Source organism: Juglans regia, chromosome 10, assembly GCF_001411555.2.
Source record: "Juglans regia cultivar Chandler chromosome 10, Walnut 2.0, whole genome shotgun sequence".
In the NCBI taxonomy this organism is placed as follows: domain Eukaryota; kingdom Viridiplantae; phylum Streptophyta; class Magnoliopsida; order Fagales; family Juglandaceae; genus Juglans; species Juglans regia.
The window spans coordinates 5,655,888-5,672,118 of NC_049910.1; the positions used below are offsets into that span (position 1 = coordinate 5,655,888).

Here is a 16,231-nt window from a genome sequence, read left to right on the forward strand (position 1 = left end):
AAAAGAATTCAAAGTGACTTGATTGTGGTTTGCCTCTAAAACTAAAGAAAGAAAACATAGCAATTAATCTACCGTCTAAATTATGTTTATAAATTCACATTTCTATTATTCAGTGAGTTTGTGTTGGTGCACAACTTTGTAGCGTGATGCATCTCAAGTCGATATTGACCCGTGGATTATTCAAACAGTCGGCGTCGGACCCCCGATAGTTTAAAATTCGGACCCATTCTCAAATTTGGGCGCTATAAAAAGCCCGCTCCGTCATCTTCCTCTGGTTCTCATCCGTTCACTTGCATGCCTCCTTAACGCCACCCGAAATTATCGCCGCTCACTCCGACACTGATTTTCCCTTCGAATATTAAGGGTTTTTCCTTATCAGAACGTTCCTCGAATAACTCTCTCTCTCCATCTCTATGTAGAAATTATTTCCCGGATAATAATACTCATGGCAGAGAGATTTGCCGGGAAAAGAGGGAGAGAAAGGCTTTGATGAAGGTTTGAAGGGAATGACACGGTACTTTCTTTGTCATTCTCTGGTAAAGAGGATAGACTGAAGGAAAATCGTTGAATCAATGTTGTTTGTTTGGTTCGTTCTCCTGAAGTTGTAACGCCAGACCTTTCTTTCTCATTTTTGGTGACGGTTACCGAGGAAAAGAGAAAAGAGAAAAATACAGGAGAAATCATCTACATTAGAAATCGAGTGTAATTTTACAGTATCAACGGCGTTCCTTGGCTGCTTTGCCTGACACGTAGTTCTGAGAGTGTGGAATTGTAGCGAAAGCGATAGAGAAATGGACGACGACATGGAGGGGTTTGTTATGGAACAGCTTGTGTCTTCTGCATTAATCGATCTTGATTACGAGTTCGATGCGTCCCGGTTTTATGATTTCACTCTGCCGGAGACTGATACGGAGGCCAGAGAAGCCGAGCGCTGGTTCGAATCAGCAAAAAGTTATCCGCCTTCGCGTAAGCATTTCCACAGCATTTCCATTGTTTATGGATGGTTATACTCCTTACACGTGATGTGGTTGATTTTCTTTTTTTATATAAATGATAAAGATATCTGATATCTCATTGCAATTTATATTTGTAGAACTTAGTACAAATTTTGCAAATTCAATGTCAGTTGTGTATCTGAATATCTCATACGGTCTAACTCCATTCGTTTCTAACCGTCTCAATGATTAATTTCCAGCTTTCGTTCTAAAGTTGAAGTGGGGAAAAGACCTTGCTGTAGAAAGTACAAACACCTCTGCTCAATTCAGAAATGACGAAAACATGAATTCCGCTGGAAATGGCTTTGATGGCTACATGGGTTCCGAAGTCTCTGCAACAGATGAGGTTAACAGAGGTAACATTTTACTGAATTATTTGACATTGTTTTTTCCTGCACTTATTTTTCGTTATAAATGAATCAATGATGGTATTAGTTTCATCCACTCATTTTCCGTCTTGGAGAGAAATTTGAGCAGTTTCTTGCTGAGCGTGGTTCTGAAATTCTGGGCTGCAATCATATGATAAATAAATGGACTATTTTGATATGTGTCTATTTGGTAATTATTTTTTTTATCTTGTCCCTTTGAATTGCCAATAATCTGAAAATATGTTTGATAAATAATTAGTGCTACAGAAAAATGCCGATAGGGGACTGCCGATAGTAACTGATAATGACGACTAATGGAGATTGGGTGCTATTAAGCCTCTGACACTGTCATACTTTTTTTGTATGAGCTTGACAAGGCAGCTATCAGTTAAGTAATAAAATAATAGTTGGCCGTATAAGGATAAACTTCCTCTCTGTTTCACCATTCCGAAATTTAGTCCTGATTTGGTCCCGGCATGTATATTTGTTTGGTTCATTTGTACGAGGTAGGACAATCAGCCGAGTGTTTTTCCTCCCGCACTGATAGCAATGACGATAACCAAATGGATCCCTTCGGTCTATCTGTCTCATTTGTTCAATTTTTTTATTATAGAATTTGTGCATTGTAATGAGTAAGCTTTTGTCGACAAATGATTGCAGAAATATATAATTAATTGATTCACCTTATATTTAACATTAACAGTATTGGCATTTCTGAATCTGGTTTGCCCTTGATGCTTTGCATAGACCAATATTTCCTGTTCTTCATTCATTTGTTGTGTTAACAACCCTTTCATGTTTCTTATTGTTGTTCCATATGTTTCTCCTTGTTGTGCAACTAATGACAAATTCATATCCTTAGGTTTTGTATTTTATCAGATGGCAGAAGCAGGTCCAAGAGCCAAAACAAAGTCCCCAGTCAAGTCAACTTTAGTAAGGAGTTCAACGCTAATGAAACCAACAGCAAGTCACTTGGCCAAGCAGAATACATCTCGAGAAGTTCATTCCACACAATTCTTGAGAAGGTACTAGTAATTTCTCAAATACCTTTTTGACTGGTGGTGTTTTTTCACTAGTTGGCAGCGTTACCCAATTGAACCTTTCACCAAAGATTAGTAAATCAGATTGTGTATATTCAATGTTATAGAAGACGTCAAAGTACTTATTCTCATGGTTTTAGCACTTTTAATATTTTGCATTTTTGTGAAATTATGACTGTATAGGTTCCAGAAGAAGTTAGAACACATTGATGGAAAGAGTTCGGGGACTTCTTGGGTAATTGACAGCCAAGCAACCAAAAGACAAAAGTTGGAAGCTGGTTACTTACAGAAGGTGCAGTAGAGTTTGTTAACTTGGTATTTGATGCCTTCTGATCTGTTTGTTACAGTTGTCATAGTCATGACTTCTGGAACGTTTGTATATATAAACTACGTCTTTCAACCTGAAAAGAAGGAACTCTTATTTTAGATGTCCTTTTTTCAGTCCAGAAAAGAAGAAACTAAATGTTGATAGTTATTAATATCGATACTGTTAAAACATACCAATCACAAGTTGATACTTCAGTTTGGATCGAGCTTGGGAGATTTGTCCACCTATCACTTCATAAAAGCAGGTCCTTTTCAAAATAAAAAATGTAAACAGTCTGTTTCAAGTGTATATTGAGAGTTACCCGCCAGGTGCAGCCTAGTGGTCAAACGGCAGACTTGGGATGGGCTGTGAGATCGTATATTTAGAGCTTACTCCCCAAAGGTGTGAGTCCGAAGTGTCCTGCCTAGGTGAGGTTTCATGTTATCCAAGAAAGTGTATATTGAGAATTGCTTTAGATGGTTTTCCATTGTAAGTTGTAGTCACAAAAATACAAAGAGTGGTAAGAATATGAGCATGGGGATTATCTGAATCACCACCTAGAACATGATAAGAGTCCGAAGGGTCTTGCCAGGTGAGGTTCCAAAAAAAAGTATGTTGGCAGTTATTTCAGATAGTTTTCCATGGTAAGTTGTAGTTACAAAAATACTAGGAGTGGTAAGAATTTGTGCATGGGGATTATATGAATCACCACCTAGAACATGCATATGTGAGGACTGGGGAGATACGTTTTTTTCTCGTTTCTCACCATTTTCTTCACTATACAGCATACATAGCATCTTGTTGTGCCTCTTGAACTACTTTATTGCTTGTACTAAACTTTTTGTTTTTCCGTACATCTTAAGCTTGCTAAAATACTATAATATAATTAGAATGTGGTTGTGTTGTATACAATTTTCAATTGTTAGCGTCTCTGAAAGATACTCTCATTTCTTAATATTTCAAAGCAGGTCGCTCACCTGAAGCATCAACCTCCTTTGCTACACAAGTTACGTAAAAAGGTATGCAACGCCTGTGGGAGAGTGATCTTCATGCTTGGATTACTAAGATCCTTTCACTAACCATGTGCTGTTTTAAACATAATAATTATGTCTAGATAAAATATTTTTCCTTAATATTTGAAATTGTCTTTATATATCGTCTGTTCATAAACCAAGGGATTTCGAGTTGTTTTTGCAGGTTGGAACCATTGATGTTAACTCGGTGCATACTAGACCTCAAGTTACTATTCCTAGAGAACCCAATCTGGCGACAGCACGTAGGGCACAAAGACATAGGTATAGTTATTTTTCTGAGATTATGATGGTTTTTGGGGTTGACATACCAAAATCTGATGCCATGTTGGATGCTCAATGGCAGGTCTAAGACGAGCACAGAGTCAGATGGGCATGTAAAGTCAAATAGCCACACCTTTAAAGCACGCCCCTTAAACAGAAAAGTCGGTGCTTTTTCTTAATGAAAAACTCGTGAGGATATGTAAGGCATTAACACATTGTAACACATAACTCTTGCGATTTGCAGATTCTTGAGACTCCCTTGCCCCTTTCTAAGAGGAGCATACCACAGCTGCGAGACTTTAAAGTAACTAGTAAATATGTTTCTGTTGTCCTTTTATAGTTGGTGCTTCTGAACATCTTGACGAATTTCAATTTTTTTAGGTGTTTCACCTGAAGACCTCAGAGAGGGCAATGCAACACAAATCTAACAATGTGGGGCAATAGATAATCATTTCCTACAGACGTTCATATGCTGTCATTATCGGAATCTAATAATCTCTTTATTGCAGGCAGGGAATTTATATAATTCTAACTCCCTTTCACATGGTGAAATCACAGACGGTAAAAGGTAAAAAGGTTTAAAATTTTAGCTTATGTCATTGGAAAGTTGAACATGAAACAATAGCATCTCTTGAGTGTGAAGTGTTGGTAACGGTACTAAATAGTTAAAGTTTATGCGTGTTCAGTGTGCCATTTTGTCCATATTTCTGAGCTAATAGTTTACATGGTTAACTTTCTTGCAGTCTGAATTCTACTGAAGCTCTAAAGCAGGAGAGCTGCAAAACAGTTAACAAATTCGAAGCTTGCCCTCTTTTTAGAAAGGTGATATAATTGTTAACATTTGGAAGCCGCTTATTGGCATTTATTTATAGTGATAACTATTTTCAGAACAGTATTGCATCTGAAACAGATACTTTCAAGTAAAGGAGAATTTGATGTCTTCCAAAATTTCAAACAAGAAGTTGCCTTCTCAAGGGTAACTCAGATATCCTTCACGCACAATATATATTTCTGGTTCGGTATTTAGTCATTGCTTTTTTTAATATTCGGCTAATACTTATCTTAGGAATTCAACTTTTCAACTCATAAGATGCTTCCGGACAAGCCACCAATCGAACTATTTAGTAAGGTAGGTATGATATAGGTTGGTGTATCAGGGGATTTTTCTCAACTTTTCTTTCAAGTAGATTTATGCCAATAGGATTGTCAATAAGTTTTTGCTCCAATTAATATCATGAATTCATATTCAATTTACAAGTTGTTTAAATATAATGTGGATATGCCTTCTAATACCAGTAATTGCCAGCTCTCCCTTTCTTCGGACACCCAGCATAATGGGAAATCCCAGTCGAAAATGCATCTGCCTACTAAGGTCTGTTTTCTTCAAACGACTGTTGGAAGTCAGATATTCATACTGTTTATGTTGTATTCTTACTAATACGTGAGTAATTTTAATTGCTTTAATGAAGGGCTCAAAAGAGAATACGCCTGGTCCTTGCTATCAAGCACATGAGGTGTGAGTTTGGTTACCTACAATACTAGCATTTTGAGTTCAATCTTTGTTTGCTGCTCTGCGTTATTCCTCATGGTCTCAGAGCATTCAAGTTGAAGATGAATAATTTGGTTGAATAAATTTGCAGATAATGGGTGGGAAGGAAATAGTATCAACGTGGGAGTTACAGGAGTGTTCCTGAAATTGGACCAATGTTAACAGGTAGCATTGGATATTAATGCGGTTTGATTTGAAGTTTTGTCTCGCTTTATTTTCAGCCTCATAATGTCTAGTACGTCAGATGCTTATTTTTTTTGTTTAATCTTTTATTCCTTTAAAAACGTGACTTTAAGCAACTGGAAATATGATCTCCACCTTAACACTGCACAGATTGTTATCCTCCGAGGTCTTTGGAAATTTTTTGTTGCTGTTTGCTGTCATATAATGCTATAGATCACTACCATCTGTTGACCTTTTGTCATATGCAAGGTATATTTGATACGTATTTATGACCTAAATATGACAAGCGTGGACAGTCGCAGAGTAAAAGAACATCAACTCATTTTGTAATGTTTGTGCTTTCTCAGGCCAACATAAAAGGGGAATAAGAGTTTGCTTATGCTTTACCGATGCATCGCCCAACAATGGGAGGAGCACAAGAGTTTTGTAACCAACAGGCAACAGGTTAGGTCTATGATAAATAGCAATTTTTTTTTTCCGCTTTCCCAGTTGTAGTCAAAAGGAAATAATAATACTTTTTTTTTTTTCTTTGCTATTGTAATTTTCTCGCTACAAAATATAGAGATTTTTTACACCACTTTACAGAGTTAAAGTAAATCTTTCTTATGTTTCCTTGTAGCAAATGTAGTGCTCCTTGTCCATGGAAGATTGATTTTCAATTTTTTAGGGAACGTTGTATGTACGTACTCCACAATGACTGCTTGTACAGCGGCCTGTTAAAAAACCTTCCCCTATATAGCTCCAAACCTCCTCAGACATACGTTTTTAACTTTAGGTTCAAAGGTTATCATTTAGCCTAATTCTGATCAAGTCCATTGTTATCTTGCCTCTAGCAGAATCTTAACAGTACCAAATAAGAAGTATAATTATATTTGAATGGCAAAGCTGGAAACAAATAAAAGCTTGGACTAGTGCAAATTATATCGACTATATCCTAACATGGACAACTTGTCAGCACATATTAGAACAAAATAAGCAGAACAAACTAAGGACGGCTTATATGCAAGGTCGGTAGATTCAGCTGCACAAAAATGTACTATCATGACTTCGGGAGTAAAATTAGTCAATAAATGTCTCAGATATTCATCTGTATAGGCCAACTCGGGATTGATTTTCTTCATCTTCCATCCATTCTTTCCTCTTTCTGTTTCTGATATTGTGCATGCCAAAATGACCAACTGGATACTTCATAGGGTGTTCTTAGATATAACTTCACCAAACCGAACAAACCACTGAGCATCAGAAGAATTTTTATCCTGCTGAACCGGCAGCTGCTGCATTTTCAATTGTTGTTGCCCCTTGTCAATCATGAATTGAGCATAGTCAATGGTATCTGGTGGTTCAACACAAGGTTTCCCAAGATGAGTTGGAAGCAGGGAGACCAGAACCCTAGCTACCTCATGCATGGCTGGCCTCTCAGAAGGGTTCCGCTTCGTGCATAGCAAAGCAAGTTGGAAGGTCTTTCTGACATGGGCTAAATCTATGCATGTCACAGAAACCTCGGGATCAACAGCCTCCATTACTGTATTATCATCTGCCTTGGACATTATCTGGGAATAAATACAATCATGTGAGAGACAAGAAAATAAACTAAAATCAGCAAACTTAAGAAATAAGTCTTAGATCTGCTCAAGACGTTAATTTGGCACACAAGTTGGAAATCCTCATATTGAACGAATGCTCCCAACTTTTGCAAAAGTTGGGATTGATAGTCCCAATACCCAGAAAAGACATCATCCCAAATTAGACGTCAAAAAGGCCATACAAGCCAGATTATCCAACCAAGTTTGACCTCACCTTGAACTTCATCTATAGCCAAGAGTCTTTAATAGTTCATAAAGAAAGAATTTCCCGATATTGAAGACATACCAGTTGGTGTAAGTTTGATTCATTGTCCACTGCCTTCTTCCCAGTAAGTAGCTCCAGGAGAACAATGCCATAGCTATAAACATCTGATTTTTCATTGAGTCGGGAGGTTCGGGCATACTCTGGGTCAATGTAGCCAATTGTTCCAAGAACGTAAGTGGATGCGTGAGTTTTTGTAGTTGAGATGCATTTGGCAATCCCAAAATCAGAGAGATGAGCCTCAAAATTCTCGTCCAGCAGGATATTTGAGGACTTAACATCCCTGTGTATAATTCGGGGGTTGCAATCATGATGAAGATAAGAAAGTCCCTGAGCAACCCCAACAGCTATATTCAGTCGCGCCTCCCAATCAAGTTTAACTTTCTTTGATGGTCCTGTTGTACAAGTCACAACGATACAAGGGAGAGATGAGATGCATATAGTAATTGAAAATGTAAATCAAACAAGTCAGGCAAAATGGTACTTATCCTAGACTAAAAAACATATCCAAAAATTTATTGTTAAATATACAAACTCTCCAAATTCCCGAAGTTGTAAAAGATATAAATCTTAAACCAGTTCAAAATGATTCAGTATTGTCATAGATATCATTACCCAAAGTAAATATGCAAGTTCGTTTATTTGCACAATCCGTTACCCAACTTCAGTTATGCGCATGATTCTACATTCAAAAGGACCAAAACAAAACAGCAGCTTTCTTCCAGAGTTTAAAACAGATTTAGTTTCAGAATTTAAAAAAGATAACAGCCTACCTTTTTAATCATACCCCCCCATCCATAATCGCCAAAAATGACTCATGACTCATCATATTAAAATTCACCAAAATTAACAAATGAAACCACAATTTAGGTAGCTAACCATGAAGGAGATCCCATAGAGAACCGTTTTCCATGTAGTCATAGAAGAGGAGGTTTCCATAGGGAGACAGGGCATATCCATGTAGGCTGACCAGGTTTCTGTGTCGGATGCTACCAATGGTTTGAAGTTCAGTCTCAAATTCTCGCACATTGTTTGGATATTGGTTGTAAATTCGCTTAATTGCAATTGGTCGGGAATTCTTCAAGACGCACTTGTAAACCGTGCTAGAAGCACCATATCCTATAACATACTTCTCACTCAGATTCTCCGTGATTCTCATTATATCATCAAAGGTGTGAATAGCCATATCCATGTGAAGAATGACAAGCGTGGGATGACCTAAAAAGAAAAGAAATGCATCTCAGGACACGGAGTTAAAAAAGATTGTAATATTTTACAAGTAGACCGTCAAGAATAATGCACATACCATGTCTGGTCCCTTTAGATCCCTTTGTCAATTGCTTTGGTTGGTTGGATTTGTAGATAGCAACTATCACCGTGGACAATAATGTAATGAAGCCCAGTGTCATACAAATAACCGCAGCTCTAGAGAAAAGCACTGTAATAAAAGAAAATAACTTAAGCTATATTAAGATACAAATAACCACAAACATGCACTCGCACCTATCTTCCTGACAAATATATAGAATTGGAATGTGAAAGGCCAAGGCTCCAACAAAATGACTCAAAACAGTCAGATTAGTACCTCTGGATTTTGGCACATAAGGTCCACTTATTGATCCCAACCAGTTGCCACATAATAATGGATTCCCTATGAAGCTGACATAAAAATACCCAAAATCATCCTAGGAGCCACTAGAAAAATAATAATAATAATAATAATAATAATCATTCTTTTGCCATACCTGTCAGGTGAAAACCGTGAGAAGTTCCTCAAAGGAGGTACAACTCCCGATAAATTATTGTAAGAGACATTCCTAAAATATCAAGGAATAAAGTTTTTAAGAGGCTTCAAAAACTGCATGAATGAATTTTTAAATTTAAAAGTTAATTTATTTTTAGAAGAGGAAAAGGGAAGTAAACTTACAGAGTAGCCAGGCTGAAACAATTTGTTAGTTGATCAGGAATTTTTCCATTCAAGTTGTTGTTGTTAAGAATCCTACCAAAACATTTTAACAAGGAAATGGCTTTAGCCAAAAATGTGACTCCCACAAAACCATCATCGTTTTAAGAAAGGAAAAGCAGCCGATTACTCACAGAGAGACAATATTCTGCAGCTGACCGAACTCTGGAGGGATGTTACCAGAGAAATTATTGAATGACATGTCACTATCATTACAGACAAATATCATTACCAATAGGAAAAGATCAAAAGGTGATGGCTCAAGATTACACCAACAAAGACCACAACATATATAAGCTTAAAAACTCACATAATCTGTATACTTCTGAGGTTGCCAAATTCAGCTGGCAGAGACCCATCAAGATGATTGTTACTCAAATTCCTGCATGTGCACATATTGATCATGAATATTAACACCAAACATTAATGTAAGTCAAAAATAGAAGAAAAAGTAGGAAAGAATAAGCTTTGACTGCAGACTTACAGGGTGAGAAGGTGCTCCAAGTCACCAACTGAAGCTGGAACAGGTCCAGAGAAGTTGTTGCCAGAGAGATCACTGAAACAGAAAAGGAATTTTCACAGATCCTACCCAGCCAAGATGGATATTAAGCAGCAAAAAAACATGTTATGAAACTTACAGTGTATCAAGATTAATGATGTGTCCAAGCTCTAGCGGAATCCTGCCTTTGAAATTGTTAGCCGATAGATTTCTGCGGTCCAGAAATTTTTCTATCAACGTACAGGAAGGGAATTCAACATAATCATAACTGCTAAATAATTCAAACCCAGTGAGTCGAAACTTACAGATAAGTCAAGCTCTCTAGATTGCGCAAACCCAAAGGGATTGATCCATTTAGGTGATTACCATGCACATTGCTTCAGGAAGTGGGCAAGAAAAGCAAACGTAAAAGTCAAAATGCAAAAAAAAATTTACATTGCATAAGATCACATGAAAAGGATAAAACTTATGACATACTTCAAAAACAGAACAAAAAGGTACAGAATAGGACTATCTTACAATTTATTCAATGCTATACAGAAGCTTATGTTGGGTGGAATCAGTCCTTCAAGCTCATTGTTGGCAAGATTCCTGAGGCATAGAAGGACATGAAAATCAACGGAACATTGTTGTCAAAAAGAACCCAACATATAGAAACAAAGACTCACAATTCAAACAACTGGTCCAGCTTCCCAAGTTCAGCAGGAATCTGCCCAACCAGTTTGTTGTCGTTCAGTTGCCTGCGAAAACTTTTAGCTCAGAAAATTATCGATAATAGAACATTACATCCAAAAGATATATACTTCGGGGAAAAATCTCACAGGTAGCTAAGTTTTAACATATTGCCAAGCTCTGGAGGAATTGGACCAGTGAGGTTGTTACCATGGAGGTACCTGGAGCAACATGTGTCAAATGCAAATAATGATATATATCTATAGTATGTCAATTCATTTTTCAAGCAACAGAAGCTCACAGTTTGCCCGTGTACGACAAGTTGCCAAGTATTGGTGGTATTGGCCCAACGAGTTCATTCTCACTCAAATCCCTGTCAGTCAAAGATGGAGAGCGTAACTTATAACCAACCAACCAACCTCACCACATACACTTTTATATGCATCAATAAAAATAAAAATAAAAAGTAAAATAAGCAAGAATGCCAATACATACAGAACGGCAAGGGCCTGCATCAGACCAATCACCTCTGGGATCTTCCCCGTTAGTCTATTTCCTTGCAGGGACCTAAAAGAAAGGACAGTAATAGATGGAATGTTGTCTCATATCAATGAGAATCAAGAATGAATATGAAATTTTCATAAATAGCAAACTCCTCAACTCTTCCTCACAAATTGAGTTCCCAAAGAGATTCGGAGTTGACGGGTAAAAAAAAAAAAAAAAAACTCAAGTCTGCCAGGAAACTAACAGAGTGGCCACTTGTAAGAATCCAATATTGTATGGAATCTCCCCGGTTATCTGATTGTAGGATATATCCCTGAGATCCAAATGATGAAAGTTACAATCTTCTATGCATTAAAATATGTAGATAATTAAACAATCAAATCAACAGTAGCCAAAGGAAGGAAACATACAAGATTTCAAAACTTGTGCAGTTCCCAATACTTTCTGGGATTGTACCAGTGAGATTATTGCCTCTAACATCACTGGAAAAAACATATGAAAACTTCCATTTGTTAAAAGATAATGCAAGTCTAAAGAAACAATGCATGGGGAATAAAAGATTAGAAATCTATAAATACACAAATACTCACAAATACCACAGGCCAGTTAATTGACACATATCAGGTGAAAGTGTTCCAGTTAAAGAATTTCCACGTAGCCCCCTGTAAAAACAATTACAACCAGATGATTTAAATGTTGGAGGCTTTGCAAGACTGGATTCTTAGATAAACGTTTAGCCATGGGAGGAATAAGACATTTCAACATAGTGACAAGTTAACCATGACATCAAATTATAAGCATGCCACTTTTGCCGACGATATATTCATATGAGCCCCGTGGTAAGTTCCCAATTACTTACAGGTATTGTAGTACTTCATTCCAATACAGAAGTCTTGGTATCTCCCCAGTAATCTGGTTCCGGGCAAGGTCGCTAAAAAATAAAACCAAGTAAACAAGACATTTTTTATGAAATAAATATACATCAATGCTGATGAATACCATGATAGACAATGAGGACACCAGCATCGTAGAAATGACTCCAAAAGAAACTATATTTGCAAGTGAAAGCAAACATGATCCAGAGAAAAGGAAAGCTTACAGAGTTTTGAGATTTGGAATCTGGGTTAGAGTTGACGGGATGGGACCAGTCAGTTGATTGTTCTTAAAATTCCTGTATTCACGAATATAAATTCTTAGTCAAACCGAACCAAAAACATTACAATACGAAACATTACATACATTCTAAAAGACAACGAAGAACTCAGGACTTACAAAAGCTCAAGCTGCTTAAGCTTAGATATCGAAAAGGGTATGTCCCCAAACATCAAATTCTCAGATAAATCCCTGCATTTAGAATAATACGTGACATTAGAAAAGCAACATGGAACATAAGTTTAAAATGATGCACAAATGGGCATAAAGGGAAAAATAAAGGAAAATTGGAAATGGTACAGATGCACAAGAGAAGCACAGTTCCCAAGTTCGTCCGGTATTTGACCAGTAAGCTTATTCCCCTGCAAGTCTCTGCCATATTTTCATAAAACAACGTCAGACTTTACTAAAATTGCAACTCTAAAATTTCAAGTAAAGTATAAAAATAAACAGAAGCGTACATGTATTGCAAGTTTCTCAAATCACCAATTGCCGGCGAAATCACTCCACCCAGGTTCAAATTAGATAGATTCCTGCAAAAATGTACCGGAAACATTGGAACTAAATAGAAATCCATGTCACTTCGGAAGAAGAAAAGGCCATACCATAGCGCTTCAGAACAATAGTGCAAGAAAACATAAAACAGAGAAAGTGAAAATTAGAGAGTAGCATACAGAGTAAGCACAGAGAGGCTGGTGTTGTCACAAAAGACGCCGCGCCAGGAACAGAAATCGTCGTCGTGCACGTCGTCCCAGTCAAGCAAAACGTTCGCTACGTTGCTAAACGAGGCCTTGATCAACATTAGCGCTTTTCCTACAAATATCACCCTCCGTTAGTAGATTAAAGAAAGTTAGCTTGTAACCAAATAAAACAATGCAAGTGCCTTAATCGGTACCATGTTATAATCAAGAGACAACGCCGGCGTAAATACTGTGTTATAATCACAAGTACACTAACATAGTATTTTAATCTTACGCTCGCTAACTGGTAAAAAACAAAATGGCCGTCCCTTAACAACATTAAGAACTGGAACGAAAAGAATAAAACTTTCCATGTTTGGATGCTGAGAGAAAGTGTAGAAGCAAGACCAAGAAGAACAAGAATAGGGAGCGATTGACTTGGGTCAAAATGAGTAGACGATATTTGAGAAAGGCTGCGGCAGAAGCTCACAAAATATTTGTAATTGTTTTTTATTTTAATCCTGAACATATTGTATTTTTTTAAAGACTTCCGGCCGATAATCGCAAGCTCGCACATTAGGGAAGGGACGAGTCTAGCCATTGAAAAGCAAACAAGAAAAGAACCCAAGAGAAAACATAGCTCAAAACACAGACAGCACCTTCGTCGTTGAGTCCATAAACAATGGGAGAGAGAAGAACCAGAACCGCCATTATCAAACACAATGAGAACTTCTTGCTCCTCCATTTCAAGAACACCACCTCTCCCATGGTGCAATAATATCAAAGAATTCCCACACAAATGCAAGCAGAAGCAGAATGAGAAGATGGGGCACTATAGAAACTCGAAAGAAAGCAGATTTGAGCCCCGGTTTGTGCTGTCTCACTTGTGTGTGTGTGTGTGTGTGAGAGAGAGAGAGAGAGCAGGCTTTTGGCGTGAACAGTAAGGAACACAGAGAGTGTGTTAATTGAGAGAGAGCGAGAGAGTCAGAGAATAGGACAGTAGCTAGAGAGAGAAACCTGGTGTGTGTTAGTTTGAGAGAAAGACAGAGAGGGAGATGTAAACGGCGGTGAAGCGACGTTAATGACTGACCGAGAAAGTGAGAGAGGTAGAGTCAAACACTTGCACTAGCAGCGGCCGTCGTCATTCGTAGGCTTCGTTTGGTTAGTTAATTCAACTCATTTTAACTCATCATTATAATTTTTTAAAATTTTAATATAAAATTTAATAAACAATTCAACTTTTTTAAATTTTAAAATAATAATAATATTAAAAAATAATATTCTAACAATATTTTATCATCTCAACTCAATTTAATTCAACTCATTTTAACATCCAAACACAACCGTAATCTCCGTTTCCCAAAATTTCTCTAACGGCTAATGTTCGGAATTGGAATACTGTTATTTATTATTTTATTATTATTATTATTTATTTATTTTATCTATTATTTTTATTATTTATGAGGGTAGGGTAATGGAACGTAGGTACCAAAAAGCAAAAGAAACAGAAGGATCTTTAATTTACTAGCATCTACGTAATAATAGAAACAATGATGTAAAATTATGCATAAGCTATATAATCTATCCTATATTGATTATTATCTCACCTCCATCATCATTCAACCTTTTTAACTCTCAATAAAAACAAAGCTTTAAATCTCGGTATTTATATTATTTTATTCGTTATAATTTTAAAATAATAATAATATTTTATTTAATTTATTTAAAATTAACTTAACTAATTTTTAACCCAAACACATCCTTAAAAAAGCATTTTCAAATAGAAACAAGTGGACACAAAAGAAATTTGGGGTTCAGTGCAGAAAACAGAGTCTGCAAATCTGCAGCCATATTTCAGTAGTAAGCAGAATTTGGTTCGTATAAAGCTGGCCTCTGTCTGTCTGTCTCCCTAGATTAGATTAGTTTTTCCTTTTTTAAGCTGCTGCTTCTTCTTGATTTTGGCTTTACAACAACATGGTATTATAATGGTCCGGTCTATGACACAACTCTGTCTGGGACCCACGACATCTTATCGGGATTTTCAGTCTCATCTTTCTTCTGTTTCGACAGCCAATATGCTTCCCCAGCCGTTGGATCCCGTTCTCTTTGGTTCCTATAAACAAAACAAGTGTTGTCCTTTCTTTCACAATTACGTTGGGAAACGTCGCAAACTCTTTTTTTAAAAAATTTATTATTAAGACATTAATTATTTTATACAAATCATATTTTTTTTTAATATAAGCAATACTCAAATATTTTAACACTGTAAATATTATTTTTCTATTTTTTTTAGCTAAAATAAACCATTTTTACTTGAGAAAAAATACCATTTTCCATTTCTAAATCCACTATGAATCTTCAGAACAGACGAGACATAAAATAAATAAAAATATATAAATGCGGCAACCATCTTCTTTAAAGCACGATATTAGATGTTCTGCAAGTGGCATGATCTGAGAGCGCCTACAAGTCTATAGGGCATGCCCATGATGGCAACTGTTATCACAGAAAGTGACAGCAGAGCGACCGGAGCAAGGAAGTGCACCTCTAGTTTAGTGTCGACAACGACATGGACGGCGAATTTCCCGCCGGTAACTGGCTTTCGCAGCTGTCCTGTCGGCGTCACCCTCCATAAAGGATGGGCCCAACGACAGGGCATTTAAGATTTAAGTCTTCCAAAAGCTTGGGTTGATGGTAATGTCCCTTTTTTTTTTAACGTGGGAGTGGATTTGATATTTTGTACACAAAAGTGGTCATTATCATATGATAACTTCTGAGTTTACAGATTACTGGTTTTTAATTTTATTTTATTTTTCCTGATAAAAAGCTGGTTCTCAGTAATGATTGAGTGAGATTCTAGTTCCATATTTGCCATCGGTTACCCCTCCAAATGTTTCCAAGTTCCAAGGCATTTCCTTTAAAGAATTTGAAATTTAATATATATTAATTATTAATTATTTTCATGTTTTATATTTATAATTCTTTTATAAAATATGAATGTATTTTTTATAAAAATATTTTTCATAATGTATGAAATATGGAATGATAAATAATAACCGATAAAAAAAAATTTTGTAAACTTATATATTTTTTTATCAAATATTATTTCTAAAAAATACTAAAAAAATTTACTTTTTTACTTACCTTTTGTAGAAAAAAAAATAATTAACAAAGAGTTA

At 36.4% G+C, this 16,231-nt stretch overlaps 2 protein-coding genes across 10 annotated transcripts; one reads left to right on the forward strand and one right to left on the reverse strand.

Moving 5' to 3' along the window:
* Positions 1-295: 295 nt before the first annotated feature.
* LOC108988840 (protein TPX2-like) lies at positions 296-7,017 on the forward strand. Of its 9 annotated transcripts, none has more exons than XM_035694318.1 (19): positions 296-966; positions 1,196-1,351; positions 2,226-2,388; positions 2,587-2,695; positions 3,676-3,729; positions 3,908-4,005; positions 4,088-4,166; positions 4,250-4,309; positions 4,387-4,437; positions 4,515-4,573; positions 4,749-4,827; positions 4,916-4,981; positions 5,072-5,134; positions 5,312-5,377; positions 5,475-5,519; positions 5,646-5,719; positions 5,888-5,986; positions 6,085-6,181; positions 6,931-7,017. In XM_035694318.1, exons 1-16 carry the CDS (start codon positions 792-794, stop codon positions 5,697-5,699), a joined length of 1,377 nt encoding a protein of 458 aa, XP_035550211.1. In that variant the 5' UTR covers positions 296-791; the 3' UTR covers positions 5,700-5,719; positions 5,888-5,986; positions 6,085-6,181; positions 6,931-7,017. The 9 variants fall into 9 exon arrangements, with proteins under 9 accessions (XP_035550211.1, XP_035550213.1, XP_035550216.1 ...); XM_035694320.1 differs by lacking the exon at positions 6,931-7,017 and adding an exon at positions 6,357-6,533; XM_035694323.1 differs by lacking the exon at positions 6,931-7,017 and adding an exon at positions 6,357-6,533 and having other exon boundaries at positions 3,679-3,729.
* Positions 6,590-14,046, reverse strand: LOC108988839 (LRR receptor-like serine/threonine-protein kinase ERL1). The gene is made up of 27 exons (XM_018962215.2): positions 13,712-14,046; positions 13,047-13,185; positions 12,834-12,905; positions 12,673-12,744; positions 12,493-12,564; positions 12,320-12,391; positions 12,080-12,151; positions 11,811-11,882; positions 11,631-11,702; positions 11,465-11,533; positions 11,212-11,283; positions 11,018-11,089; positions 10,866-10,937; positions 10,713-10,784; positions 10,564-10,635; positions 10,350-10,421; positions 10,184-10,255; positions 10,030-10,101; positions 9,856-9,927; positions 9,680-9,751; positions 9,510-9,581; positions 9,328-9,399; positions 9,168-9,241; positions 8,889-9,020; positions 8,462-8,800; positions 7,607-7,977; positions 6,590-7,287 (listed from the first exon to the last, which is right to left on the reverse strand). Exons 1-27 carry the CDS (start codon positions 13,818-13,820, stop codon positions 6,925-6,927), a joined length of 2,964 nt encoding a protein of 987 aa, XP_018817760.1. The 5' UTR covers positions 13,821-14,046; the 3' UTR covers positions 6,590-6,924.
* Positions 14,047-16,231: the final 2,185 nt, after the last annotated feature.